At 49.1% G+C, this 27,778-nt stretch overlaps 1 protein-coding gene across 6 annotated transcripts in view; it reads left to right on the forward strand.

Annotated features, from left to right (window-relative positions):
* The window catches only part of nr1h4 (nuclear receptor subfamily 1, group H, member 4), a 149,952-nt gene that overhangs the window by 72,316 nt on the left and 49,858 nt on the right, over positions 1-27,778 (forward strand). For 5 of the 6 annotated variants that reach the window (XM_086009646.1, XM_086009648.1, XM_086009647.1 and 2 more), the window contains 2 exons: positions 515-877; positions 24,944-25,084. In XM_086009646.1, coding sequence (XP_085865772.1) covers positions 515-877; positions 24,944-25,084 — 504 coding nt within the window. The remainder of the gene's footprint in view (positions 1-514; positions 878-24,943; positions 25,085-27,778) is intronic. The other variant, XM_086009651.1, reaches the window with a different exon arrangement.

Raw genomic sequence — 27,778 nt, forward strand, 5'->3', positions numbered from 1 at the left:
GGGAGCAGAGGAGATTTACCAGGATGGTTCCAGGGATGAGTGACTTCAGTTATGTGGAGAGACTGGAGAAGCTGGGGTTGTTCTCCTTAGAGCAGAGAAGGTTAAGAGGAGATTTGATAGAGGTGTTCAAAATTTGAGGGGTTTTAATAGAGTAAATAAAGAGAAACTGCTTCCAGTGGCAGGAGGGTCGGTAACCAGAGGACACAGATTGAAGGGAATTGGCAAAAAATCCAGGGGGGAGATGAGGAGAATGTTTTTACGCAGCGAGTTGTTGTGATCTGGAACGCGCTGCCTGAAAGGGCGGTGGAAGCAGATTCAATAATAACTTTCAAAAGGGAATTGGATAAATACTTGAAAAGGGAAAATTTGCAGGGCTCTGGGGAAAGAGCAGGGGGAGTGGGACTAATTGGAGAGCTCTTTCAAAGAGCTGGCACAGGCACAATGGGCCGAATGGCCTCCTGTAAGATTCTATGATTCTAAGTGACTGGTTTTCTCTCTACCTTTTTGAACTAAGATGTCATGGCAGACCAACCCAGCCTAACCTTGCAAGATCCAGATGTTTCTGCCTACGCTCAATACCCCAACACACCGTTACCATCGATGCAGCTGTGTGCCACAGTGCCTCCATATTACCCCAACAGCAGCTACTACACCCAGTACTCTGACGACTGGTACTCTCCGGCCATGTATGACGTTAAAAAGCTGCCCTGTGACAGAATCTTTCACAAAGACATGGAAGAGTGCGACATCCCGGTTGCCAAGAAGTCTAGGCTGGCCGCCATCTCTGGGAAGATGAAAGGCGATGAGCTATGTGTTGTGTGCGGAGACAAGGCCTCGGGATATCACTACAATGCACTCACCTGCGAGGGCTGTAAAGGTAAGGACAGCTACTTGCCACGTACCTCATCAACCGCGTTATTGAATGACGCTGGGCTGTCGCGAGAGACCGGAAAGAGTAGAGAAGCGGGATTCAATATTCATTTTCAAAAGGAACTTGGATAAATACCTGAAGGTGGGGTGGGGTGGGGGGGTAAAATTGGCAGGGTTGTGGGGAAAGAGCAGGGGGGAGTGGGACTAATTGGAGAGCTCGTTCAAAGAGGCACGATGGGCCGAATGGCCTCCTTCTGTGCATCACATGTCAGGAAGGATGTCAATGCCTTGGAGAGGGTGCAGGAGGTAGTTACCAGAATGGCACTAGGGATTACTATAGTGACTACACGTCAAAAACACTTCCTTGGCTGTACGTTGCCTTGGAATGACCCAAGGTCATGGAAGGCACCAAGTTAATGCAAGGAAAGAGGGATAATGGGATATGAGTTTGTATTCCCTGGAGTTCAGAAGATTAACGGGCGATCTAATTGAGGTGTTTAAGATGATTAAAGGAGTTGACAGGGTAGATAGAGGGAAACTATTTCCTCTTCTGGGGGAATCCAGAACATGGGTGATTCTATGCTGTCTTTCATTGAATCACATCGACATTACAAGACGGAAACAGGCCGTTCGGTCCAACCAGTCCATGTTGGTGTTGCCCTCCACACGAGCCTGCATTGTTCTCAGAACATAGGAACAGGAGGAGGCCATTCAGCCTCTCGAGCCTGTTCCGCCATTCAATGAGATCATGGCTGATCTATATCGCAACTCCATCTACCCGCCTTGGTTCCGTATCCCATAATACCCTTGCCCAACAAAAATCTATCAATATCAGTTTGGAAATTTTCAATTGACCCCCCCAGCCTCAACAGCTTTTGGGGGGCGAGGGTTCCAGATTTCCACTGCCCTTTGTGTGAAGAAGTGCTTCCTGACATCACCCCTGAACGGCCTGGCTCTAATTTTTGTTGTTCTGGTTTCCCCCCCACCAGAGGAAATAGTTTCTTTCTATCGACCCAATCAACTGCTTTAATCATCTTAAACACCTTGATTAGATCGCCCTTGAATCTTTTATACTCGAGGGAATACAAGCTCATTATCCCCCTTACCTTGTATTTCTATAGCGCCTTTCATGACCTCGGGACGTCCCAAAGCACTTTACAGCCAATGAAGAACTTTTTGAACTTGTTGTAGAAAAATAGAAACATAGAAACATAGAAAAATAGGAGCAGGAGTCGGCCATTCGGCCCTTCGAGCCTGCTCCGCCATTCAGTATGATCATGGCTGATCCTCTATCTCAATACCATATTCTCGCTCTCTCCCCATACCCCTTGATGCCTTTTGTGTCTAGAAATGTATCTATCTCCTTCTTAAATATATTCAGTGACTTGGCCTCCACAGCCTTCTGTGGTAGAGAATTCCACAGGTTCACCACCCTCTGAGTGAAGAAATTTCTCCTCATCTCAGTCCTAAATGTCCTACCCTGTATCCTGAGACTGTGACCCCTCGTTCTAGACCCCCCAGCCAGGGGACACATCCTCCCTGCATCCAGTCTGTCTGGCCCTGTCAGAATTTTATACGTTTCAATGAGATCCCCTCTCATTCTTCTAAACTCTAGTGAATACAGGCCTAGTCGGCCCAATCTCTCCTCATATGACAGTCCTGCCATCCCAGGAGTCGGTCTGGTGAACCTTCGCTGCACTCCCTCTATGGCAAGTATATCCTTTCTTAGGTAAGGAGACCAAAACTGCACACAGTACTCCAGGTGTGGTCTCACCAAGGCCCCTTACAACTGTAGTAACATGCGAATTGTAATGTAGGAAATGCGGCAGCCAATTTGTGCACAGCAAGCTCCCACAAACAGCAATGTGATAATGACCAGATCATCTGATTTAAAAACCTCTTGCTGGGGGAACCCTAAACTAGGGGGCCAGCAATATAAGACAGTCACTAATAAATCCAATCGGGAATTCAGGAGAAACTTCTTTACCCAGAGAGTGCTGAGAATGTGGAACTCGCTACCACAGGGAGTAGTTGAGGTGAATAGTATCGATGCATTTAAGGGGAAGCTGGATAAACACAGGAGGGAGAAAGGAATAGAAGGATATGTTGATGGGGGGAGATGAAGAGGGGTGGGAGGAGGCTCGTGTGGAGCATAAACACCGGCACGGACCAGTTGGGCCGAATGGCCTGTTTCTGTGCTGTACACTCGATGTAAAAATAAAAATCAATGAAAATTAATTTGGAATTCATATTTCCTGTGTAGAAAGTGGCTATGAATCAAAGGAAAACTGCTCATTTTTCTTATCAATGAAATGTATGGTAATTATTTTCATATTAGGACAGAAATTTGAGTGTGATACTGTATTACTTAAGGAAAAGTAATTTATTTTTAATCAATGGCATCATTAATCATGTTTAATATTAAATATCAGTAGAAGGCACATAGCCCAGAAATAGATAAGGAGCAGAATCTTAGTGATAAAGTGAGATATTTTCACACAAAGGGAGGTGTTTTCAAACAAATACATAATGCACCTGTGCTCAAATCCCTCCATGACCTCGCCCCCCCCAATCTCTGTAATCTCCTCCAGCCCCATAACCCTCTGTGATCTCTATCACTAAGGAAATAGTGCTCGGTAAAATAATGGAACTAAAAGACAACAAGTCCCCTGGACCTGATGGCCTGCATCCCAGGGTCTTAAAAGAAGTGGCTGCAGAGATAGTGGATGCATTGGTTGCAATCTACCAAAATTCCCTGGACTCTGGAGAGGTCCCAGCGGATTGGAAAACCGCTAATGTAACACCCCTATTTAAGAAAGGAGGGAGACAGAAAGCAGGAAACTATAGACCAGTTAGTCTAACATCTGTCATTGGGAAAATGCTGGAGTCTTTCATTAAGGAAGCAGTAGCAGGGCATTTAGAAAAACATACTGCAGTCAAACAGAGTCAGCGTGGTTTTAGGAAAGGGAAATCATGTTTAACAAATTTGCTGGAGTTCTGAGGATGTAACAAGCAGGGTGGACAAGGGTGAGCCAGTGGATGTGGTGTATTTGGATTTCCAGAAGGCATTCAATAGGATGCCACATAAAAGGTTACTGCATAAGATAAGAGCTCACGGAATTGGGGGTAATATATTCACATGGATAGAGAATTGGCTAACTAACAGAAAGCAGAGAGTCGGGATAAATGGGTCATTTTCTGGTTGGCAAACAGTAACCAGTGGGGTGCCACAGGGATCAGTGCTGGGGCCCCAACTATTTACAATCTATATTAATGACTTGGATGAAGGGATCGAGTGTAATGTAGCCAAGTTTGCGAATGATACAAAGATGGGTGGGAAAGCAAGCTGTGCAGAGGACTCAAAGGGATAGATTTTCCCAAACCTGTCGGGAAGAAGGCGGGACTTCCCCTTTCGGGTTTTTGACCCGCCTACTTCGACGTCCGGCCAATCTGCGCGATTTTCCCTTGATTGAGCTTGATGAGCCCGCCCAGCGGGCCCAGCAGGCCAATTAAGGGCCACCCGGCAACAGGTGACGTCACAGACTGCAATTTCATCTGTCAAGAGTTTTTGACAGGTGAAATATCAGTGTTTCACAGCTGTTTGAAGCTGTGAAACACTGACAGTCTGAGTTCTACCATGAGTCATTCTGTACAGACTCAGTTAGAACTCTTACCAGCACTCAAAGCTGAAGGCTGTCACTTTTGACAGATCGCAGCCGTTCAGCTTTAAGTGCCGGGTGAGTGATGAGCTCCCGACGGCTACAGGAAGAAAGGCTGTGAAGGTAAGTACAGGTAAGTAAAAGTTCTTTACACACTTTAGACACACCAAACACACTTACCTTTACACTCATGCACCCATCACTCACCTGAGCGGCGACATCGCAACCCCTCCAACTCCTTCAACCCGACGGCCCGCCTGCTCTAACATGGCATGGTTTGGAGCCATCGGGAAACCCACACGAAACCCCTCAAAATAGGGATTAGGCTAAAAACTGCCTGTTAACAGGCAGTTAATTGGCACTAATCCCTTCCCGCCTGGTTTCGGTGGGTCCCAGTGCGGGGCGGGTACCCGCTGCCCCTGAAACTTACGTGGGGCGGGGTTTTGGGCAGGATGGTGTCGGGACCCCCAAATTCGGGGTTTTCCCCCCCCACACGCCTGAAACCCCGCCTGACGGCTCCACGAAAATCTAGCCCAAAGAACCTGCAAAGGGATATAGACAGGCTAAGTGAGTGGGCAAACATTTGGCAGATGGAGTATAATGTGTGAAAGTGCGAGGTTATACACTTTGGCAGGAAGAATAAATAAGCAAACTATTATTTAAATGGAGATTACAAAATGCTACAGTTCAGAGTGACCTGGGGGTCCTCGTGCATGAAACACAAAAAGTTAGCATGCAGGCACAGCAAGTAATCAAAAAGGCAAATGGAATGTTGGGCCTTTATTGCAAGGGGGTTGGAGTATAAAAGCAGGGAAGTCCTGCTACAACTGTACAGGGTATTGGTGAGACCACACCTTGAGTACTGCGTACAGTTTTGGTCTCCTTATTTAAGGAAGGATATATTTGCATTGGAGGTGGTTCAGAGACAATTCACACGGTTAATTCCTGAGATGAGGGGGTTGACTTGAGGAAAGGTTGAGCAGGTTGGGCCTATACTCATTGGAATTTAGAAGAATGAGAGGTGATCTTATTGAAACATATAAGATAATGAGGGGGCTCAACAGGGTAGATGCAGAGAGGTTGTTTCCCCTCGTGGGGAAATCTAGAACTCAGGGGCACAGTTTTAGAATAAAGGGTCGCCCTTTTAGAACTGAGATGAGGAGGAATTTCTTCTCTCAGAGGGTCGTAAATCTGTGGAATTCTCTGCCCCAGAGAGCTGTGGAGGCTGGGTCATTAAATACATTTAAGGTGGAGATAGACAAATATTTGCAAGATAAGGGAGTGAAGGGTTACGGGGAGCGGGCAGGGAAGTGGCTTTGAGCCCTAGATCAGCCATGATCTTATTGAATGGCGGAGCAGGCTCGAGGGGCCTAGTGGCCTATTCCTGCTCCTATTTCTTATGTTCTTATGTTCCCTGCACTCCTCCAATTCTGGCCTCTTGGGCAGCCCCTGATTTTAATCGCTCCACCATTGGCGGCCATGCCTTCAGCTGCCTGGGCACTAGGCTCTGGAATTCCCTCCCTAAACCTCTCCGCCTCTCTCTCCTCCTTTAAAATGCTCCTAAAACCTACCATTTTGGTCACCTGTCCTAATATCTCCTTCTTTGGCTCGGTGTCATTTTGTTTGATAATCGCTCCAGTGAAGCACCTTCGGACGTTTTACTACTTTAAAGGTGCTATATAAATGCAAATTTCTCCCTGTGCTATAATGGATGCGTTAACCTAAATTTGCGACAAGCAAGTTGATTCATTGAAAGTGTAACGACTGATATCAATTCTCAAAGACAATCATAACTGGTCCATATCACAAACCAAATTCCATAGAACCACAGAGGTTTACAGCACAGGAGGCCATTCGGCCATCATGTCTGTGCTGGCTCTTTGCGAGAGCAATCCAAAACTAATCCCACTGCCATGCTCGCTCCCTCTTCAAATGCTGATTTACTCTTCCCTTAAAAATGCAATGGCCTCTGTAAAGTCTGTGGGTTGTGCAGTTAATAAATACACAGACTTCAGAAGTAACAAACAAACAGGTCTTTACTATTCAGAGGTCAGGGCGAATCTGCCCCAGCAATCCTGCCACAACACTTATATACTGGTGTGGTCACTATCGGTATTACAGTATACAGAAGCCAAACAAATAGTGTCACACCTAAAGTAGTTCTCTTAAAGGTGAACGGTTACATTCAATAGTTCCCTTAAAGGTAGACGGGTACATACACTACAATCCTCCCTTTTTAGCTTATTACTTACAGAGTCCCCGTTAAACATACATATCTTCAACTTCCTATAAAACAAATTACAGATATAATCTCGGTGGAGTCAATGTCATATAAAACAATTTACAGATATAATCTCGGTGGGAACAGTTCACAGGTTCAGTCTCTGCGGAAACAGTTCATAGATTCAGTCTCTGATCTTGACTCGTTCCGAACAACATCTCTTTGGTGTAGCCGGTTCACATGGCTAGCGTGACTCCTCCATAGCCTTTTTCTTGACGTAACAGCTTGAACTTTCGTCCTGTTGAACCAGCAGTGCGGACTTTTACAACCAACTGGCTGTCTTGATATTTTCCAGTTTTCCAACTAATTTAGTTCCTTTCGTAGTGTCCCGCCTGAGATGGTAGAAGTGCTAATATCTTAGACAGTTATTATCTTCTGCTTCTTCTTTTTCTTTTCTGCCTTTTTGACACTCTCGGAGCTCCTTTCTCGGCTGCCAGCTGTAGCGCCACCAACTCTCTATGTTCCTTAGACCTTAAGTGCTTCATCCGGATTTCAGCACTTTGGGAGTTTTCATCACAAACTGAGCAGACCAGATCCTCGTAATATTCAGTGTCACTCAACAGGTCATGGTAATATTCGGGGTCGTCCTGAGTTAGGCCAGTGAGAGGCCCTTCTACTTCCTTCTTATCCATCTGGACGTTAGCCGATGGTGGTTCCTTCCCTAACCATCTTTCTTGAAAAGACTTCTTCAAACATTCATATTCATTCCGCTCTTCCGGGGATGTCTGCCATTCCTTCACTACTGGCCTCATTTGTGAGTTCAATACCTTCCCTTCCATCGGGGATTTCGTTGTCAGGCTATTTAATCCTTCTACTGGAGTATCTGTTTCCACCCCCTTCTGTTCCCCTTGATGCAATTCAGCGTACTTTTGGCATCCTTGTAAAAGCTGTGTTGCCCTCTCAGCTATCTCCGTGACTTTTGGAAGCTCCGAATTCTTTCCCTTTGAACCCTGAAACTCGTGTTCCCATTTTGGAGTCTTGTCCCTCAGCGTGTGTAAGAGTTGGCTGGCCGTTAACTCTTCTACGGGGACACTGTGGATTAGAGTCTTCTCCATTTCATCCACCTTTCCCTCCAATGTTTTCCCCTTCCTTTCCTCCGGTACTTTGGTTTTAAGCGCTCGAAGAAGTTGCGCCTTGATGTTCTCTAACTCCTGTTCAGGGGCCATTCCTACAGTCTCTGTGATCCTTCCAGTTGCCTTTCCTTCCACTGCCCGGATTCCTAGTTGAATATGTTCTTCAAGTTGTTGAACCTCGGCCATTGCCGCCTCATATTTGTCCTGGGTTGCCTTCAATAATTTAATGAGTTCTTGGACATCTTGAATTTCATGTTCTGCTATGTCTTCCACCTCTAATTTTTCATCGATGGATGGCATCTCTACCGATGAGTCTGTCTTGGCCTGGAGCTCATCAAACATTTCCTGCAGCCTTTGTAATTCTCGCTCATGTTCAACCTTTAGCTGTTCAGATGCTTTCACTAAAACTAGCTTTTCGGAGGTTGCCGAGTTAACCCCTTCCAGGATTGTAGTCTGGGCCTGTTCATACTGTTCTTTCAACTTGTTACACTCTGCTTGCAACGAGTCGTAGAGATGGACTGGGATAAAATCCTGGCTTCCTGAAGATTCCTCTTCCTTTGGTTCGTTCTGTAAATATTCTAGTTCCTGAACAGCATCAGGGGAATGTGATTGGTATTTGGCCACGATGGCTCTATGGTCGCTCTCTGCTTGAGCTAGCTGTCTCTATTGTCTTTCCAGGTTCTCCCATTCGGTGTCCCAGAACTTTTCCATATTTTTCATCTCTTGTACGAGACGGTCAATCAACTGTTCTAATTGTTGTCGTACTTTGACATAAGTTTGAGTCCGAACTCGGTGTTCTTCCGTCGTGGATGAATCCTTTGCTTGAACAGGCTCAGAATTCCCTGTCAACCTGGAGTTCTGCTCTGTAACTTTATTCTTCTTGGTAACATACGTCCTTCTGCATGTCTTTGTTTCCTTCCCCATCGTTGGCAAGTCCCTTTTAGCCTTGTCTTCCATATTTGAATTGGTCTTATCGTCATCCATTTCAGAATCTGAGCTGATAGCTTGCACCGAGTCCTCCCTCATTATGGCTTTTAGGTAGTGCCATTCCATATCTATTTTCTTAATCCACTCCCGTCCTAGAAGTGGTGGTCCTCCTTCAGGTAATACGTACAAGTTCATTCTTGGGTGTTCCTTTACCCCTATCTCTCACCTTGACTCTTATTTTCCCCATGGGGTATACGTTATGCCCCGTGTATGTCTGTAATACGAACTTGGTATTTCTTAAAGGTATGTGAGAGAATAGCCGGTGGTAGTCCCTTCGGTTGATGACTGATAGAGCTGATCCAGTGTCCAGCTCCATCCTTACTTGGACTCCAGCTATTTTTAGTATGACCCAGATGGTTTGTAGATCCGTTTCTTTACCCACATTGTGGATTCTCAGACTACCCAGCTCCTGGTTGTTTGGGTCTGAGTCTGAATTCTGTTCATCTGAACTCTTCTCAGCCACCTTGTGTACCTTGTTGTACTTTTCTTGTGGTGGCTTCCTTTGATTGTTGGTCTTCTTCCCTGACCGGCATACCTTCGCGATGTGACCCAGTTTGCCACATTTCCTACACTCTTGGTTCTTAAACCAGCATTGATTCTGGTCATGCGTTGTCTTCCCACAACGGTAGCATTTTGTTGTGCTTGAAGTAATTTGGTCCACCCCGAGTGCCGCCGCCTTTAGTTGCATTTCCGCCGTTCCTTTTGCTGCGGCTTCGTGCGATGCAGCTATAAGGACAGCCCTGTCCAGTGTGAGGTCATTCTCTTCCAGTAGTCGCTTCTGCGTCCCTTCTTTGGACAATCCGCATACGAACTTGTCCCGCAGTGCTTCTGTCAGATTCCCTCCGAACTGGCAGTATTTCGCTAGCCTACGCAGTTCGACCAAGTATTCCGCATTGCTTTCGTCTTTCCTCTGCGTTCTTGCGTAGAATTTGAATCGTTCAGCCAGCATCAACGGTGTGGGGTTCAAGTGGTCCTTCAGCACAGCCACAATCTCTTCGAAGGTCTGATCCGCTGGTTTATCTGGTGCTATTGGATGCTTCAAGAGCCCGTATGTTTTTGCCCCCATCGAGTTTAGCAATGTTATCGCCTTGTCGTCTTCCTCTATTTTGTTGGCTTCGCAATAGATCTCTATGCGTTCCACGTACGTGGCCCAGTCTTCTATTTCAGAATTAAAGTCGTTAATATTCCCTCGCTTAGGCATCTTTCTTCCCTTGGGAGCAGCACCAGTATTTCTTTAAGTATTCTTATTTATTTGTTTATTTCTAAGATGGCGGTTTTCCCGCGAAATCGGCGGTTTCCCGCTCTTTCCTTCTCTCCCCGCCCACTTCAATGGCGGTATGTCAGTTAAGATGGCGGTTTTCCCGCGAAAATGGTGGTTTCCCGCTCTTCCTTTCTCTCCCCGCCCACTTCAATGGCGGTTTCCCGCTTCTGTCGTCTCCTCCGCCTAATGGCGGCTTCCCGCGTTTCTTCCTGGTGGAAGGGGTACGCTTTCCCCACAGCGGACAGGTTCAGCCGCTGGGCTGGCTCTCGCACAGCTCCCCTTACTTGGCTCTGTCTTTTCCTCCCGCCCGCACGGCTCTACCGGCGCTGGGTACACCCCGTTAACGGAGGACAGTTCAGCCGCTGGACTGGCTCTCGCGCAGTCTCTCTCTCCGTACCCGGCTCTGTCGCTCTCTCTCCCGCACGTTCGGTTCTACCGGCCCTGGGTACCCCGTTGGTGGAGAGCAGTTCAGCCGCTGGACTGGCTCTCGCACAGTCTCTCTCCCCTTGCTCGGCTCTGTCTCTCCCTCTCCCGCACGTTCGGTTCTACCGGCTCTGGGTACCCCGTTGGTGGAGAACAGCTCAGCCGCTGGACTGGCTCTCGCGCAGTCTCTCTCCCCTTGCTCGGCTCTGTCTCTCTCTCCCACCCGCACGGTTCCTGTTCGCCTCCCAGCCCTCTCGCAGACCGATGTTTCCCTCCCCGGCTGCAGCTGGGTTTCTCTTCCCGCGCCTACTCCCAGTCTCAGCGCTTCGTGGCTGCGGTCGCTGCCCGGCTTTTCCCGCCGATCGAGGTCCGACTGTCTCACGACGCCGTTGGACCCGACTTTCTGACCGGCTCCGTTCCCCCTCGACCATGGTCGAGTGCACAGCCCTTATCCTCCGGATATTCTCTACACCTTCCCCTACTCACAGTCTCCGCGGCCGCCTTGTTTCCAGCTGATCGGCTCACTCCGCACCGTGGTAGAAGGGTAGTCAGTGCCTGTTGCTAATGGAAGCTTTTGTTGCTAAAGTCTTCCTCCTTCCTCCTGCTGCAGCCTCGTGTTTTCTTTCAGCAGCACGCCGAGGGCGGTTGCCTCTCTTCGACGCTCTTCGTTGCTTTGGTAATCTTGCCGCAGGGTACGATCGGACTCGTCGCCACTGTAAAGTCTGTGGGTTGTACTGTTAATAACGACACAGACTTCAGGAGTAACAAACAAACAGGTCTTTACTATTCAGAGGTCAGGGCGAATCTGCCCCAGCAATCCTGCCACAACACTTATATACTGGTGTGGTCACTATCGGTATTACAGTATACAGAAGCCAAACAAATAGTGCCACACCTAAAGTAGTTCTCTTAAAGGTGAACGGTTACATTCAATAGTTCCCTTAAAGGTAGACGGGTACATACACTACAGCCTCGGCCTCCACTGCACTCTGTCCATCCGTTTATTGCGTTCTGCCCCAGGACGGGTCCTAACTCAAGACTCACACGCCAGGTCCTTGAGCCACTGACTGGGGAAGAGGAGTTGAGGTGGTTTCCCGTTGCCTTCCTCGCGGTTCTTGATCTTCGGAGGAGCATCTCCTAGTTGTGCCACAGCCATGGCTAAAGGCCCCCGCCCACCCTTTACAATGGGGGAGGTGCCACCAGCCCCCATCGGACACAAGTACCCCCGCTGGACATCAACCCGGTGTTCAGAGCCTGTGCTCCAGTCTGAAATGGAGCCAAGTTGAACCCTAGGATTGTTCTAACCATTAAAGGGAAGATGTTTATTCCATCAACCGTAGCAAGATCCTAAGCCGCTGTGCAATCTAGTCACCTGTTCTTCCTCTAGTTTATGGCAATAAGATGATGTGGTTCATTCATTGATGTCTTGCAGCCAAAATAGTCTCCCTGGTTCAAAGATGAGAGTTTTTTTATAGATGGATCTCCCACAGGAGGGTATTGAGGTAGATTTTCCACTTCACGCCCCAGTGAGTAAGAGCTTGGAGAGGGGCTGGAAAATCCGTATCTCAAACATAGGAACAGGAGGAGGCCATTCAGTCCCACAAGCCTGTTCCGCCACTCAATGAGATCATGGCTGATCTGTGACCTAACTCCATATACCCGCCTTTGTCCCACATCCCTTAGTACCTTTGGTTAACAAAAATCTATCAATCTCAGATTTAAAATGAACAATTGATCCAGCATCAATTGCCGTTTGCGGAAGAGAGTTCCAAACTTCTACCAAGTCGGACAGAAACTGCTTCCAAGTTTCCAGCCAAGTTCTCAGCCCTGCCAAAGTCTTAGATGCCGTGAGAAGCTGAGGTGGAAAATCTCCTCTCGTGCGTGGGGCGTGTAGATTGAATTCTGTTTAACAAGGTACACAAGCAAATGTCCTGTCGTCGTATCTTTGAGTTGTTGTGGTGAGCAAAGTGGCCTTGGGATTTGTGCCAATGTCCTTGTGATAGATTTACAGTGTGATAATGGCTTGTGAAACCTGATGGGGAAGGTGAGGTGAGGCCAAGGTTTTGCAATGCTTCCAGTCTAATAAAGAGATTTGTGACTCCTTCAGTAGATTAATCATCCGTAACAAACATTAATTCCTCACAATCACAGTCAGCAGCAGAAAAGTTTGCTTGTTACATAGGCTGAAAAATATTATTCATTTTTTTTACACATATGGTAGATTGCAGGTAGAATCATAGAAGGTTCCAGCGCAGGAGCAGCACATTCGGCCCTTCAAGTCTGAGCTGTGTTTCTCTCGATGAGACTCCCAATCTAATGTTCTTCTTCAGTCATTCTAGTTCTGCGATTGCTAACCGCTGGAATAAAGTACAATCGTTACATGTGTCCGTCCATTGTGCCCTGCCCCAGGGCGGGTCCGAACTCCACTCTCGCACGTGAGGTCCTTGAGCCTCTTACTAGGGAAGAGCAGCTGAGGGGGTTTCCTATTGCCTTCCCCATGGTTTTTAATCTTTGGAGGACGGTCTTCTAGGTGAGCTGCAAGGAAGGCTAAATAGTCCCACCCACCCTTTCCGATGGGGTCACCCACACACATCGGGCAAAGGGACACCTGATGGGTGTTAACCTAGTATTCTGAGCCGGAGCTCCAGTCTCCACGCACTGGGACGGCCTGGAGTGGGGTTCGAACCCTTCACCTTCCGACTCCGAGGCGGGAATGCTATCGCTAAGCCACAGGCTCTCTCCGTTACATGGGAAAGCCATATAAAAAAAAACCCTACATATTTTACACTATAATCCAGGCAATGTGTCTGACCAAACATGAACATTTGCGTATTGGACCTCCTAACGTTCAGACTGTCCTGAGCAGTTTACCTGTAATTGTGGAGCTTGAGGCTTTAACAACAGCCCCTGTCTTACGCATCACATAAGGCGCTGTCTGATCTCGGACCCGTGTTTCACACTTCAGTTCAGTCAGGGGGCTGATTACTCGAATTATTTCCCATCCAGGTTGGCCTTTCCACCCTGCAGGCAAAGGATTGCACGCACTGCGCAGCGAGCCTAGTCCCCTGGGAGAGCAAGTAGGGTATGTGGGGTGGGGGTGGGTGGGGGTGGTGGGGGGGGCAAGTGTATGTAGCGGAGACGAAGCTCAACATCTGAGCTTAGGCAGTTAAAACAACAATTGGGTCTTTCAAGTAAAGGAGCCAAGAACTCTGGAGATTGGGAGGCCTGGGCCAGAGTCGAGTCTCATAAACCAAAAGACATGCCAAGCTCTTATAAAATCATAGAATCATACAGCATAGAATGAGGCCATTCGGCCCATCGTGCCTGTGCCAGCTCTTTGAAAGAGCTCTCCAATTCGTCCCACTCCCCCTGCTCTTTCCCCATAGCCCTGCGAATTTTTCTCCATCAAATATTTATCCTTTTCAGGCAGCGCGTTCCAGATCACAACAACTCGCTGTGTATAAACATTCTCCTCATCTCCCGCCTGGCTCTTTTGCCAATTACCTTCAATCTGTGACCTCTGGTCACTGACCCTCCCGTCAGTGAAAACAGTTTCTCCCTATTTACTCTATCAAAACCACTCATGATTTTGAACACCTCTATTAAACCTCTACTCTAAAGGGAACAATCCCAGCTTCTCCAGTCTCTCCACTTTTTAAATGTTTAATAAATACCCAAAGCACATTACTGGAGATTTCAATGTGGTTGTGGAAGATTTTTCTAACAATTGGTTTGTACAAACCATTAGTCAACCTGGGACTACATTATTTCATTGAAAGGTCACTGTTTTCATAATGAAATCTGATTTAATTTAGGTGGTACTATGAGGTTGCTGTCTGTAGATGACCTTTGATAAAGGATGCTGCAATTGGGATCTATTTAAAAAAAAAATCTTTCTCAATATGAAAATGGCCAGATAATCTATTTTTAGTGATGTTGGTTGAGGGATAAATATTGGCCAGGATTCTGGGGAGAACTCCCCTGCAGTTTCTCGAAATAGTGTCGTGGGATTTTATATCGCCACCGGAGAGGTTAGGTGGGGCCTCAGTTTAACGTCTCATCCGTCAAGACGGCCCCTCCGACAGTGCAGCGCCCCCTCAGTACTGCCCCTCCGACAGTGCGGTGCTCCCTCAATACTGCCCCCTCCAACAGTGCGGTGCTCCCTCAGTACTGCCCCTCCGACAGTGCAGCACTCCCTCAGTACTGCCCCTCTGACAGTGCGGCGCTCCCTCAGTACTGCCCCTCCGACAGTGCGGCGCTCCCTCAGTACTGCCCCTCCAACAGTGCAGTGCTCCCTCAGTACTGCCCCTCCAGCAGTGCAGCGCTCCCTCAGTACTGCCCCTCCGACAGTGCGGCGCTCCCTCAGTACTGCCCCTCCGACAGTGCGGCGCTCCCTCAGTACTGCACTCTGGCAGTGCAGCGCTCCCTCAGTACTGCCCCTCCGACAGTGTGGTGCTCCCTCAGTACTGCACTCCGACAGTGCAGCGCTCCCTCAGCACTGCCTCTCCGACAGTGCGGCGCTCCCTCAGTACTGCCCCTCCGAAAGTGCGGCGCTCCCTCAGTACTGCCCCTCCGACAGTGCGGCGCTCCCTCAGTACTGCCCCTCCGACAGTGCGGCGCTCCCTCAGTACTGCCCCTCCGACAGTGCGGCGCTCCCTCAGTACTGCACTCTGGCAGTGCAGCGCTCCCTCAGTACTGCCCCTCCGACAGTGTGGTGCTCCCTCAGTACTGCACTCCGACAGTGCAGCGCTCCCTCAGCACTGCCCCTCCGACAGTGCGGCGCTCCCTCAGTACTGCCCCTCCGAAAGTGCGGCGCTCCCTCAGTACTGCCCCTCCGACAGTGCGGCGCTCCCTCAGTACTGCCCCTCCGACAGTGCGGCGCTCCCTCAGTACAGCCCCTCCGACAGTGCGGCGCTCCCTCAGTACTGCCCCTCTGACAGTGCGGCGCTCCCTCAGTACTGCCCCTCCGACAGTGCGGCGCTCCCTCAGTACTGCCCCTCCGACAGTGCGGCGCTCCCGCAGTACTGCCCCTCCGACAGTGCGGCGCTCCCTCAGTACTGCACTCTGGCAGTGCAGCGCTCCCTCAGTACTGCCCCTCCGACAGTGTGGTGCTCCCTCAGTACTGCACTCCGACAGTGCAGCGCTCCCTCAGCACTGCCCCTCCGACAGTGCGGCGCTCCCTCAGTACTGCCCCTCCGAAAGTGCGGCGCTCCCTCAGTACTGCCCCTCCGACAGTGCGGCACTCCCTCAGTACTGCCCCTCCGACAGTGCGGCGCTCCCTCAGTACTGCCCCTCCGACAGTGCGGCGCTCCCGCAGTACTGCCCCTCCGACAGTGCGGCGCTCCCTCAGTACTGCCCCTCTGACAGTGCAGCGCTCCCTCAGTACTGCCCCTCCTACAGTGCAGCGCTCCCTCGGTACTGCCCCTCCGAAAGTGCGGCGCTCCCTCAGTACTGCCCCTCCGACAGTGCGGCGCTCCCTCAGTACCGCCCCGCCGACAGTGCGGCGCTCCCTCAGTACTGCCCCTCCGACAGTGCGGCGCTCCCTCAGTACTGCCCCGCCGACAGTGCGGCGCTCCCTCAGTACTGCCCCGCCGACAGTGCGACGCTCCCTCAGTACCGACCCGCCGACAGTGCGGCGCTCCCTCAGTACTGCCCCTCCGACAGTACGGCGCTCCCTCAGTACCGCCCCTCCGACAGTGCGGCGCTCCCTCAGTACTGCCCCTCCGACAGTGCGGCGCTCCCTCAGTACCGCCCTGCCGACAGTGCGGCGCTCCCTCAGTACCGCCCCGCCGACAGTGCAGCGCTCCCTCAGTACCGCCCCGCCGACAGTGCGGCGCTCCCTCAGTACTAGATTTGATGCTCAAGTCTCAGAAGTGGGGCTTGAACCCACCACCTTTTGATGCAGCTGCGAGTGTTGCCCACTGAGACGAGACTGACACTATAACAGTCATTGGGCGGACCCTTATTTTACAAACCTCGATGACGACAAAATCCAGAGCACCCTGGCTGCTAAAAGAAAAAATACAAGGGGCCACGAAGGGATAAAACATTCATTATATCTGAGGCAGACATAATACCAATTATTTTAATGAAGTCATAATCGAGACAAATGATCCCTATGAAATGGCAACCTTCTACCTGACCCAACATCAGCACTTCATTGAGGCAATTGCACATTTCTACTGTGTCGAGGTGCCAGTTGGTGAGAAATGAGCGAGACATGTTGGCTGAGCATGTGATTGGATTCTGTATTGAGCTGTAGTAAGCACTTTGCTTCAGTGGAGGCCGACACCAGGTCACTCTTGCACCGCAAGATGACAGGCGCTGGAGCTTGTCAAAGATTTGATAGTTTGTTAAAAGATTGGATGCCGTTGCCAGTGTCCCCTAAAATGGTAAGTTGAAGGTTTCACTGACCTTCCTTTGCTCACATTAACAGTCAATGTTGAGCGGCGAACTGTGTCGTTAGTCTGATCCAATCATCACACCAAGCAGCCTCTACAGTAATGTGTGATGTGCCTCTCGGGCTAAGACTGGACAACTGAAAAACCGCTAACTTTAAGAATTTGGAAATCAACATAAGAACATAAGAAATAGAAACATAGAAGATAGGAGCAGGAGTCAGCCATTTGGCCCTTCGAGCCTGCTCCGCCATTCAATAAGATCATGGCTGATCTTCTACCTCATCCCCACCTTCCTGAACTATCCCCATAGCCCTTGATTCCCTTAATATCCAAAAATCCAACTCTGTCTTGAATATACTCAATAAATCAGCATCCACAGCCCTCTGGGGTAGAGAATTCCAAAGATTCACAACCCTCTGAGTGAAAAAATTCATCCTCATCTCAGTCCTAAATGACCGACCCCTTGTTCTGAGACTGTGACCCCTGGTTCTAGACTCCCCAGCCAGGGGAAACATCCTCCCTGCATCTACCCTGTCAAGCCCTGTAAGAATTTTGTATGTTTCAATGAGATCACCTCTCATTCTTCTAAACTCTAGGGAATATAGGCCTCGGCCTTAAATATCGGTTGCTTTGCGCCTCCCGTTAGTGCCCTAAGACTAGCGCCCGGGTGCGGCGCCGCCAATGCCTCCCGTGAAATTCAGCGGGAGGTTAGCGGCGGTGGTAACCGTTAGCGCCCTGCGGCACTGCACTGCCGGCGATGACGTGATTGCCATGCACAGCGCCCCGCTCGCGATCTTCGGTAGCGCCCCCTGACTTACCGCCGGACGCTATATCTGACAGGGTCAGGGGGGCCTACCTGCGGCCGGGGCAGCGCAAGTTAAAGGGAAGGTGCCGGGTGGCCATTTCTGTTGCTGGCCGCCTGCCAGTACTTGCCCCCGTTGCCGTCCCCGGCCTCCTCTGAAGCCCCCCTGCGGAGTGCCAGCTGCGCTCCGTGAGCCCGGCACTTCTCTTGAGTGCCGGGCACTTTTGCCAGCACTCCGATCCCTGGTGGCCCAGCTGGGCCCTGGTTCGCGCTGCGTAAGGCCCCTCCCCTTTAAGAAGGGGAGGAAGGCCTGCAGTACCGCGACACGTAGCCCCATGACATTCACTCGCAGCACCCCAAGAGGGAAGTGGGACGCTGCCAGTAGCACTCCGCTTCCCTCTTGGGGTGCTACTGATGAATTTCGGCCGCGAGGGTGCTAATTTTTTCGGACCGCTAAAAGTAGCGCCCTGGTGAAGTTAGCGCCCCAAAGGGGGCATGACTCCATTTTTCCCCCCATGTCTCCTCAATCTGTCCTCATAGGACAATCCCCCCCATCCCAGGATCAGTCTGGTGAACCTTCGTTGCACTCCCTCTATGGCAAGTCAAAATGAAAAGAATCATTATTGGATTAACACTGCAATGTGTTCACATTTAGAAATAGGTGTAAATCTAGTATAAGGCTCACACTTCCTGTCCACAAACCTTACTTCCTGTGGTCATGAATTTTGTTCGTGCTTTTCTGTTATTTACACGTGCCCGGGATTTCCACTGACCTTCCGCCAAATTTATGGCGGCTGATCAGGAGGACACCCGAGGAAATTCCCAGTGTAAGTATTGCACGACTGGTTACTTGCTCTATTTTGCTGCATCTGTGTAATTACCTTATTTGTAAATAAATCTGAAGGTTATTTTTAGCCTGAACATAATGCCTTTCTGAGGAGACTGGAGATGGTGCGCGACCCTTGTAATCTCTGATGCGCAATATTGTAATTAAAGAGTAATTGATAGTCAACAACAACTTGCATTCATATAGTGGCTTCAACGTAATAAAACATCCCAAGGTGCTTCAGAGGAGAGTAATCCGACAAAAAATTGACATTGAGCCAAAGAAGGAGCTATTAGGACAGATGATTAAAAGCTTGGTCAAAGCAGTAGGTTTTAAGGAGATTCTTGAAGGAAGAAAGAGGCGGAGAGGTTTAGGGAGGGAATTCCAGAGCTTGGGGCCCAGGCAGCTGAAGGCACGGCCGCCAATGGTGGAGCAAAGGACATCCAGAAATGCGCAAGAGGCCAGACTTGGAGGAGCGTGGGCCTGGAGGAGGTTACAGAAATTGGGAGGGGCGAGGCCATGGAGGGATTTGAACACGAGGAATGGGAAATTTAAAATTGAGGTGTTGCTGGTCCGGCAGCCAATGTAGGTCCGCGAGCACAGGGGTGATGGGTGAACAAGACTTGGTCCTGTGACATGCAATCACAGCCACGGTAACCATAACGATGCAGATTTGACTGAGAGGAGATATAATCTGCTTATGACATTGTGGTGTGAGGAGAGAGCCAGAATCATTACTAAATGATGGAGACATGTGTATCTAATGATCAGGCGAAGCAGGAATTGAGACACAGCTTATTAGATATGAAGAAGTAACATTTGCCACATGTGCCCAGAAGGATAAACAAAGCGCCTCATAAGTAATATTAAAATTTAAAGCAGTTTAAATTTTAACAACACCTTACATGTTTTTTTTATATAACGCTGTCACAATTGATGGCAAAAAGAGCAATAATCCCGTGAGGGGTTTAACAGCTGATTAGAAGTATTATAACCTCCTGTTAAAAGGACTCGTGGTAGAGGTTTCGCCTCATTGGCGAGACTGATGGTTTTAGTCAGTGGACTGGATTCCCTTCTGCCCTGTTTAGTTGTTAGCTGAGGCTTGGTACTAACTTGTGTAACATTATCCCGCACCATGTTTAGAGTGTAGCTATCCTCAATGTTACATAGAATTACATGGAACATTCAGCACAGAAACAGGCCATTGGGCCCAGCCAGTCTGTGCTGGTATTTATGCTCCACTCGAGTCTCCTCCCACTCCATCTGCCTCATCCCAGCCTTTCAGCAAATCTTTCTATTGCCTTTTCTCTCATGTACTCGTCTGGTTTCCTTAACAGAACATTGTGTCTACCTCCCACTTTATAAACAAGAGAGTGTGAGCGATCATCAATATCAGGCAATGCAAAAGAAAGAAAGACTTGCATTTCTATAGCGCCTTTCACCACCTCAGGATGACCCAAAGCGCTTTACAGCCAATGAAGTCATTTTTGAAGTGTGGCCACTGTTGTAATGTGGGAAATGTGGCAGCCAATTTGCGCACAGCAAGCTCCCACAAACAGCAATGTGATAATGACCGGATAATCTGTTTTTTAGTGATGTTGGTTGAGGGATAAATATTGGCCCCAGGACACCGGGGAGAACTCCCCTGTTCTTCTTCGAAATAGTGCCCGTGGGATCTTTTACATCGACCCGAGAGAGAGCAGACGGGGCCTCAATTTAACGTCTCATCCTAAAGATGGCAGCTCCCTCAGCACTGCACTGGAGTGTCGGCCTAGATTTTTGTGCTCAAACCTCTGGAGTGGGACTTGAACCCACAACCTTCTGACTCGGAGGCGAGAGTGCCGCCCACTGAACCACAGCTGACAATTTTTCATTGAATTTTTTATTGAAAGCCAGAATAACAAAAATTCTTTGGATGTGGGCATCACTGGCAAGGCTGGCGTTTAATGCCCATCTCTAGTTGCCTCTTGAGAAGGTGGTGGTGGGCCGCCTTCAAACTGCTGTAACGTTTGATACAACTGAGGGTCTCGCTAGACCCCTGCAGAGGACAGTTCAGAGTCAACCAGGTTGGTGTGGGACTGGAGTCACGTATAGGCCCAGACCGGGTAAGGACGGCAGGTTTCCTTCCCTGAAGGACATCAGTGAACCCGTTGGGTTTTTACGACAATCCGACAGCTTCACGGTCACTTTTACTGAGACCAGATTCTTATTTCCAGATTTATTTTGCAACTGAATTCAGATTCTCAAACTGCCCTGGTGGGATTTGAACTCCCGCTCTCTGGATTATGAGTCCAGGAACCGAACCACCATTTCAAGCTTAAATGTACCAACCTTGCACTTGCACTGTTCCATGAATTCAACAGAGGGTGCAATGTGCTAGGACCGGGGTTGAGTTTGGGTTCAGGCTACTCCCAACATCCTGGGTTGCCAAAAGCTCCCTCGTTAGATGGTAAAACTTCAATTAACATCTCAGTGACATAAAGGGGGAAAAATATGGTTGGTTTGTGCCTCCCGTTAGCGCCCTAAGAGGGTGTTAATGGGGCGCAAAGCGACTCGCGCCCGGGCGCGGCGATGTTTGCGCCGCTTGCGAAATTGACTAGACATTTTGCGGTGGCGCTAAACACTACCGCCACGATCTTGTGCACCGGCAGATCGTGACGTCAGTTGAGCGTGCAACGCCCCGGACTGGATATTGAGTGGCGTCCCCTGCCTTACCGCCTGCCGCTAGCAACGACAGGTAGAGGGGAGCGTTTTGCAGTCAGAAAGGGACTGGGGGAGCACTATTTAAAGGCGACCGCTTCCTGCCTTTTTTTGTTGGTGACAGTTTTGCACCACGCATTCTGAGAGAGAGAGAGAGAGACTTCTGGAGAGATTCAACGCTGTGTGAAGGAGGTTTGGGTACTGAGCAGCACTTTGCAGGTTCATTTTGATTTGACCTTCCTTGTATCGATTTAGAAGAGACTGTGGGGGCTGCACTCTGAGCTCTTTCCCTGGGTCTCTCCATTGTTCTTTCCAGCAGATTTGATGTACAGGTCTCTCCAGGCCGAGATTCAAGGCTGCAATGAGCAGGGTGTGGATGGAGAGCAAGATCGACCCTCCCCTTTAAGAACTGGCCGGCGCCAGTGTGTCTGTGTTCCATTGCTGACTAACATCACCTGAGCTTCGCCAGCACTCTGAGGTAGCGCCTCGCTCCTCAGCATTAGTGCCTTAAGAGAGGTGTGAAGCACCTGATTTAGCGCTCCAATCACCTCCAGAAGCCAAGTTTGCAGTCGGAGGCAATAATTAGCACCAGGAGCTAAACTTTGCGCCCGGCCAATAATTGCACCCCAAGTGGGGCGATACCGAATTTCTCCCCCCATGACTCTTTGCGGTAAGTCAGGGGCGCTATTGAAGATCGCGGCCGGAGCGCGAGCGGGGCGCTGCACACGGCCATGACATCATCGCTGGTGGCGCAGTGCCACGGGGCTCTAACGGTTACTGCCGCCGCTAACCTCCCACTGAATTTCATGGGAGGCGTTGGCGGCGCCACGCCCGGGCGCTAGTTACTTTGCGCCCCGTTAGCGCCCTCTTAGGGAGGTGCAAAGCTTCCAAATTTTTCCCCCATAGAGTCATAATGGCACAGAAGGAGGCCATTCGGCCCATCGAGTCCATGCCGGCTCACTGTAGAGCAATCCAGTCAGTCCCACTCCCCCGCTCCATCCCCGTAGCCCTGCAAGTTTATTTCCCTCAAGTGCCTCGAGAGTGATTGTCCGATGGGTGGGTGCCAATGACGAATGGAGCTGGCGGGGAATGCTGGTTTGGGAAATCGAAGGCCTTGGAGAGGGTGCAGAGGAGATTTACTAGAATGGTTCCAGGGATGAAGGACTTCAGTTACATGGAGAGACAGGAGAAGCTGGGGTTGTTCTTCTTAGAGCAGAGAAGGTTAAGGGGAGATTTAATAGAGGCGTTAAAAATTATGAAGGGCTTTGATAGAGTAAATAGGGAGAAATTGTTGCCAGTGGAAGGAGGGTCGGTCACCAGAGGACATAATTGACAAAAATCTAGGGGGGAGATGACGAGAAATATTTTACGCAGCGAGTTGTTGTGATCTGGAACGCGCTGCCTGAAAGGGCGGTGGAAGCAGATTCAATAGTAACTTTCAAAAGGGAATTGGAGAAATACTCGAAGGGGAAAAATTTGCAGGACTGTGGAGAAAGAACAGGGGCTAATTGGAGAGCTCTTTCAAAGAGCCGGCATAGGCACGATGGGCCGAATGGCCTCCTTCTGCACTGTTTGATTCTAGCTCTTAATTTTCTGCTTGTTTAAATGAATGGTTGCGATTTTCAGACCAGCGCAGTCCTTCCTGGGGAAGCCCAATCGGACTGAAAATGCCAGAGACTATTATTTTTTTTGTGTGTGTATTTTGTCACTGTGAGTGACGGGAATGGGAGGAATGGAATTTTTCTCTACTGAGGCATCCAGTGTCTGCATCAAGCACTCCCCCAGTCCAGTAGAGTAGGGGGTTCATGTTCCCCTTAACCTCAACCTCACAACAACAATGAAACTTTGCTGCTTTGTACTTTATTTATCACATCACTCGTTTCAGTCAAACGTAACCAATGCTGGTTTTAATTTTTAATGCTCACCACACTATTAGCAACTCACCAGGCTCTGCACACGATCAGGGCGCTTCTATCAAAGTCATTTTCAACCCGTCTTAACTAGATTTAAAATATGAGAGCACAGTGGACATTAAAAATTTAAATGCCGGAGTTTTCTCTGAGCATTAACTCAATGAAAGCTGAGACACGACAACACAAGAGCATTGGATCCTTGGGAGGTGACCAGAAACCTTGCTTTCATCTTTCATGTATTATTCCGCACTGTCTACAAGTTGTGGGCACCGCACCGCAGAGGATTGAAGTGGGGCTTTCGAGCTCTACTATAATTAAAGGGTTAAGAATGGGAATCGAATGAGCTAATAGGCCTTTGCAGTAGTAAGCTTTTCCTAAGTTGCTGAACTGGCAGTTGAGATAACACTAAAGAATAACAACAGAATAACATGTTGATTTTGCAGTAGTGTTAGAATGATTAACTACTGCAAGCTGTGTTACTTGGAGACAATTGCAAATAGCCGGATGTGGAACCATAAGAGGCCTAGAGGATGTAAGTTCTGCTCTGGCAGGAAAGTAGAACAATGAGTTGGAAGTAAAATGTCCTAGAGGGGCAGGAAAGGAGGACAATGAGTCAGAAGTACAATGTTAATGAAACCCCATCTGCTATGAACAAAGGTCATAGTTGCAACAACAGTTTGCGGTGATAACGGACATATACTTTTCCGGTAATGAAAGCAGTACCTTAATGTAATGCGGCATAGGCAACCAATCAGTGAATGTGCACTCGGGGCGAAACCCAATCAAATTGTTAAGATGGATCGTGCACAAGGCTAATTACGTACCAAAATTTTGTATAAGAGACGGCTTAAAACTTTGTATCATTGGAGAGAAGCCTGGGTAGACAGAGAGCAGGTTGTCTCCCCACCGGTGCGAATAAAGACTGCTTGAATCTTCGGACGCAGACCTGGTGTCGAGTGTTTATTTCAAATACTCCACTTCAGGATATATTGGCCTTTGAAGGAGTGCAGCGCAGACTCACCAGAGTGTTCCCAGGGCTCCAGCTGTTCACTTTCTGGGCCAGAGAGGTTGATGGGCAGTCATTAACAATTATCACGTTGTTAATTACTAGACTTACCTTTCTGTGGTGTGTTTGATGGGTAACTAATGTGTAAGTTCATGAAACTCGAGGAGCGGCACAAATCGGCCAGCAGGTTCTGGAGGTTTGCAACTCATGGCGTATCTTTTGACCCCCTGAACTTGCTGGCTGATTTACACATTGGCAATTGTTGTGTGTTGTTTGACACGTCGGTATTGTTCCAGCAAGTTCTGGCCCATTAATGATAGACGGTCGGTTTATATCATAAACTAAGGAAGCACAAAGAGTCTCATTAAGTACTAGCAAAACTGCCTGTGGAGTTTATCAATGTAAGGGATTTTTTTCATATAGAATTAGGAGAGGGATTTTAGAAACAGTTGGCTCAGCTAGTCAGAAGGTTCCTGGGATCAAGCCCCAATTCCGGGATGTGAGCGCATAATCCAGGTGACACTCCAGTGCTGCAATACCAAAGGGTTGGGTGGGACGATAAAACCATCCTCTGTCCACCTGTTCTAAGAAAAAAGGGTGTTTAGTTTCACAAAAATGACTGCCTCGTTTATAATTAACTTGTTCTATTTTAGTGAAGCTCAGTTTACACAAATGTGGGTGAAGTTGCACGAGTGAGCGGCGCGACCCGTTGCTTAGTTTCCTCTTTTTACCACGCTCCAGGGTTCTTCCGTCGCAGCATCACTAAGAACGCGGTGTACAAGTGTAAGAGTGGCGGGAGCTGTGAGATGGACATGTACATGAGACGGAAGTGTCAGGAGTGTCGCCTGAGGAAGTGCAAGGAAGTAGGGATGCTGGCCGAATGTAAGTATCTCCGCATCTTCAACGCAACAATCCAAATCTGCCCAAAGGAACACCCTTACACAGGCCAACAACAGCTTGCATTGATGTAGTGCCTTCAACGTCCCAAGGCGCTACACGGAGAAATCATCCGGCAAAAGAAATTGACATTGAACCAAAGAAGGAGACATTAGAATTGGAGTTTAGAAGAATGAGAGGGGATCTTATTGAAACGTATAAGATTCTGAGTGGGCTTGACAAGGTAGATGCAGAGAGGATGTTTCCCCTCGTGGGGGAATCTAGAACTAGGGGGCATAGTTTCAGAATAAGGGGTCACCCATTTAAGATGGAGATGAGGAGGAATTTCTTCTCTCAGAGGATCGTGAATCTTTGGAATTCATTACCCCAGAGAGCTGTGGAGGCGGAGTCATTGAATATATTCAAGGCGGAGATGGACAGACATTTGAGCTACAGGGGAGTCAAGGGGCATGGGGAGAGAGCGGGAAAGTGCAGTTGAGGCCAAGATCAGATCAGCCATGATCTCATTGAATGGCGGAGCAGGCTCGAGGGGCCGAATGGCCAACTCCTGCTCCTATTTCTTATGTTCTTATTAGGACAGCTGACCAAAAGCTTGGTCAAAGAGGTAGGTTTTAAGGAGAGTCTTAAAGGAGGGGAGAGGGGCGGAGAGGTTTAGGGAGGGAATTTCAGAGCTCAGGGCCCAGGCAGCTGAAGGCACGACCACCAATGGTGGAGCGATTAAAATCGGGGATGTGCAAGAGGCCAGAATTGGAGGAGCGCAGAGATCTCGGAGAGCTGTAGGGCTGGAGGGGGTTACAGAGATAGGGAGGAGCGAGGCCATGGAGGGATTTGAACACAAGGATGAGAATTTTAAATTTGAGGGTTTGGTGGGCCATCACTAAGAGCTGATTAATCAATGCAAGAACCCTCTTTGTACAGGATTGAGGAAACCAGCCTCTGCAGGAGCATTTCAGGCGATTCTGACATGAATTCAAATTAAACCCACGTCTAAATCTTTCAAATTGCAGAGCGAAAGTCATGCGAAAAGCAATAATTGGCCAAACTTCACATTTTATGATGGGCCACCAGGCTGTGTTACTGGATGAGAAGACCAATCGACCTATTGTTAAATATTTAAACTATCAGAGAATCTTACAGCACAGAAGGAGGCCATTCGGCCCATCGTGCCTGTGCCGGCTCTTTGAAAGAGCTCTCCAATTAGTCCCACTCCCCCTGCTCTTTCCCCAAAGCCCTGCAATTTTCTCCCCTTCAAGTGTTTATCCAAATCCCCTTTTGAAAGTTACTATTGAATCTGCTTCCACCGCCCTTTCAGGCAGCGCGTTCCAGATCACAACAGTGACTACATTTCAAAAGTACTTCATTGGCTGTAAAGTGCTTCGAGACGAGCTGAGGTTGTGAAAGCTGAATTTCAGGGGGAAAAAATTCGGTATTGCCCCGTTTGGGGCGCCGTTATTGGCCGTGCGCAAACTTTAGCGCCTGGCGCTAATTATCGCCTCCGACAGCAAACTTGGCTTTTATCGCCCCTGGAGGTGATTGGAGCGCTAAATCAGGCACTTCACACCTGTCTTATGGCGCAAAGGCCGAGGAGCGAGGCGCTACCTCAGAGCGCTGGCGAAGCAAGGAAGGGCAAATCAAAATAAACCTGCAAAGAGCTGCTCAGTATTCAAAACTCCTTCACACAGCGTTGAATCTCTCCAGAAGTCTCTCTCTCTCTCTCAGAATGCGTGGTGCAAAAATGTCACCGACAAAAAAAGGCAGGAAGCGGTCGCCTTTAAATAGCGCTCCCCCAGTCCCTTTCTGACAGCAAAACGCTCCCCTCAACCTGTCGCTGCTAGCGGCAGGCGGTAAGGCAGGGGGCGCCACTCAATATCCGGTCCGGGGCGCTAACGGGGCGTTGCGCACTCGACTGACATCACAATCTGCCGGCGCAGGAGATCGTGGTGGTAGTGTTTAGCGCCGCCGCAAAATGTAGTTAATTTTGCGAGTGGCGCAAACATCGCCGCGCCCGGGCGCTAGTGGCTTTGCGCCCCATTAGCGCCCTCTTAAGGCGCTAACGGGAGGCGCAAACAACTGAATTTCCCCCCCCAGGCCTCTCTGTACGAGAACAGGCCCAGACTAATTTCTGCCCAATATTCTTTACCTTAAAAGTTAATGCCCACATTCCGAGAAGGAAAATAAAGGTCGTGAGGTCACAGCAATGGGCCCCGATTTTAACCCCAGGTGGATTCCCCGCTCAGGCCTGAGTTAAAATTACAGTCGGGTCTCAATGATGTCATCGGGCCGCAACATGCCTGTGTAAAGAAGGACCCCTGTTGGCTCCAGGCGCCTGTGCTTGCCGCCTGCTCAGGAGAGTGGGTTAAAATCGCAGATGTTGCGATCCTGGCGGCTTTCGGACAGGTAAGATCCCAGGGCGATTGTAACTGCCCGCCCATCAGGTTTCTGCTAAGTGAGTAGGGTTAACATCGTCCCATTGATCCATGCGAGCCAATGGGTTCACTGATGCCCTTCACTGATTAAGTCTTGATACTGCCTGAAGCGGTATAGATCCGCTTAAAACTCACACTAATAAATAATTCCTACTATATTAAAACATAGTTTTAACTTTCTCTAAACCAACTCTTTGAACGCCAATTCATGAATTATATTTCCTTATTGAGAGGCCCTTTTTAAGCATGAAAT

Source organism: Somniosus microcephalus, chromosome 16, assembly GCF_052327205.1.
Source record: "Somniosus microcephalus isolate GS21.2 chromosome 16, FLI_Smic_1.0, whole genome shotgun sequence".
Taxonomy (NCBI): Eukaryota; Metazoa; Chordata; class Chondrichthyes; order Squaliformes; family Somniosidae; genus Somniosus; species Somniosus microcephalus.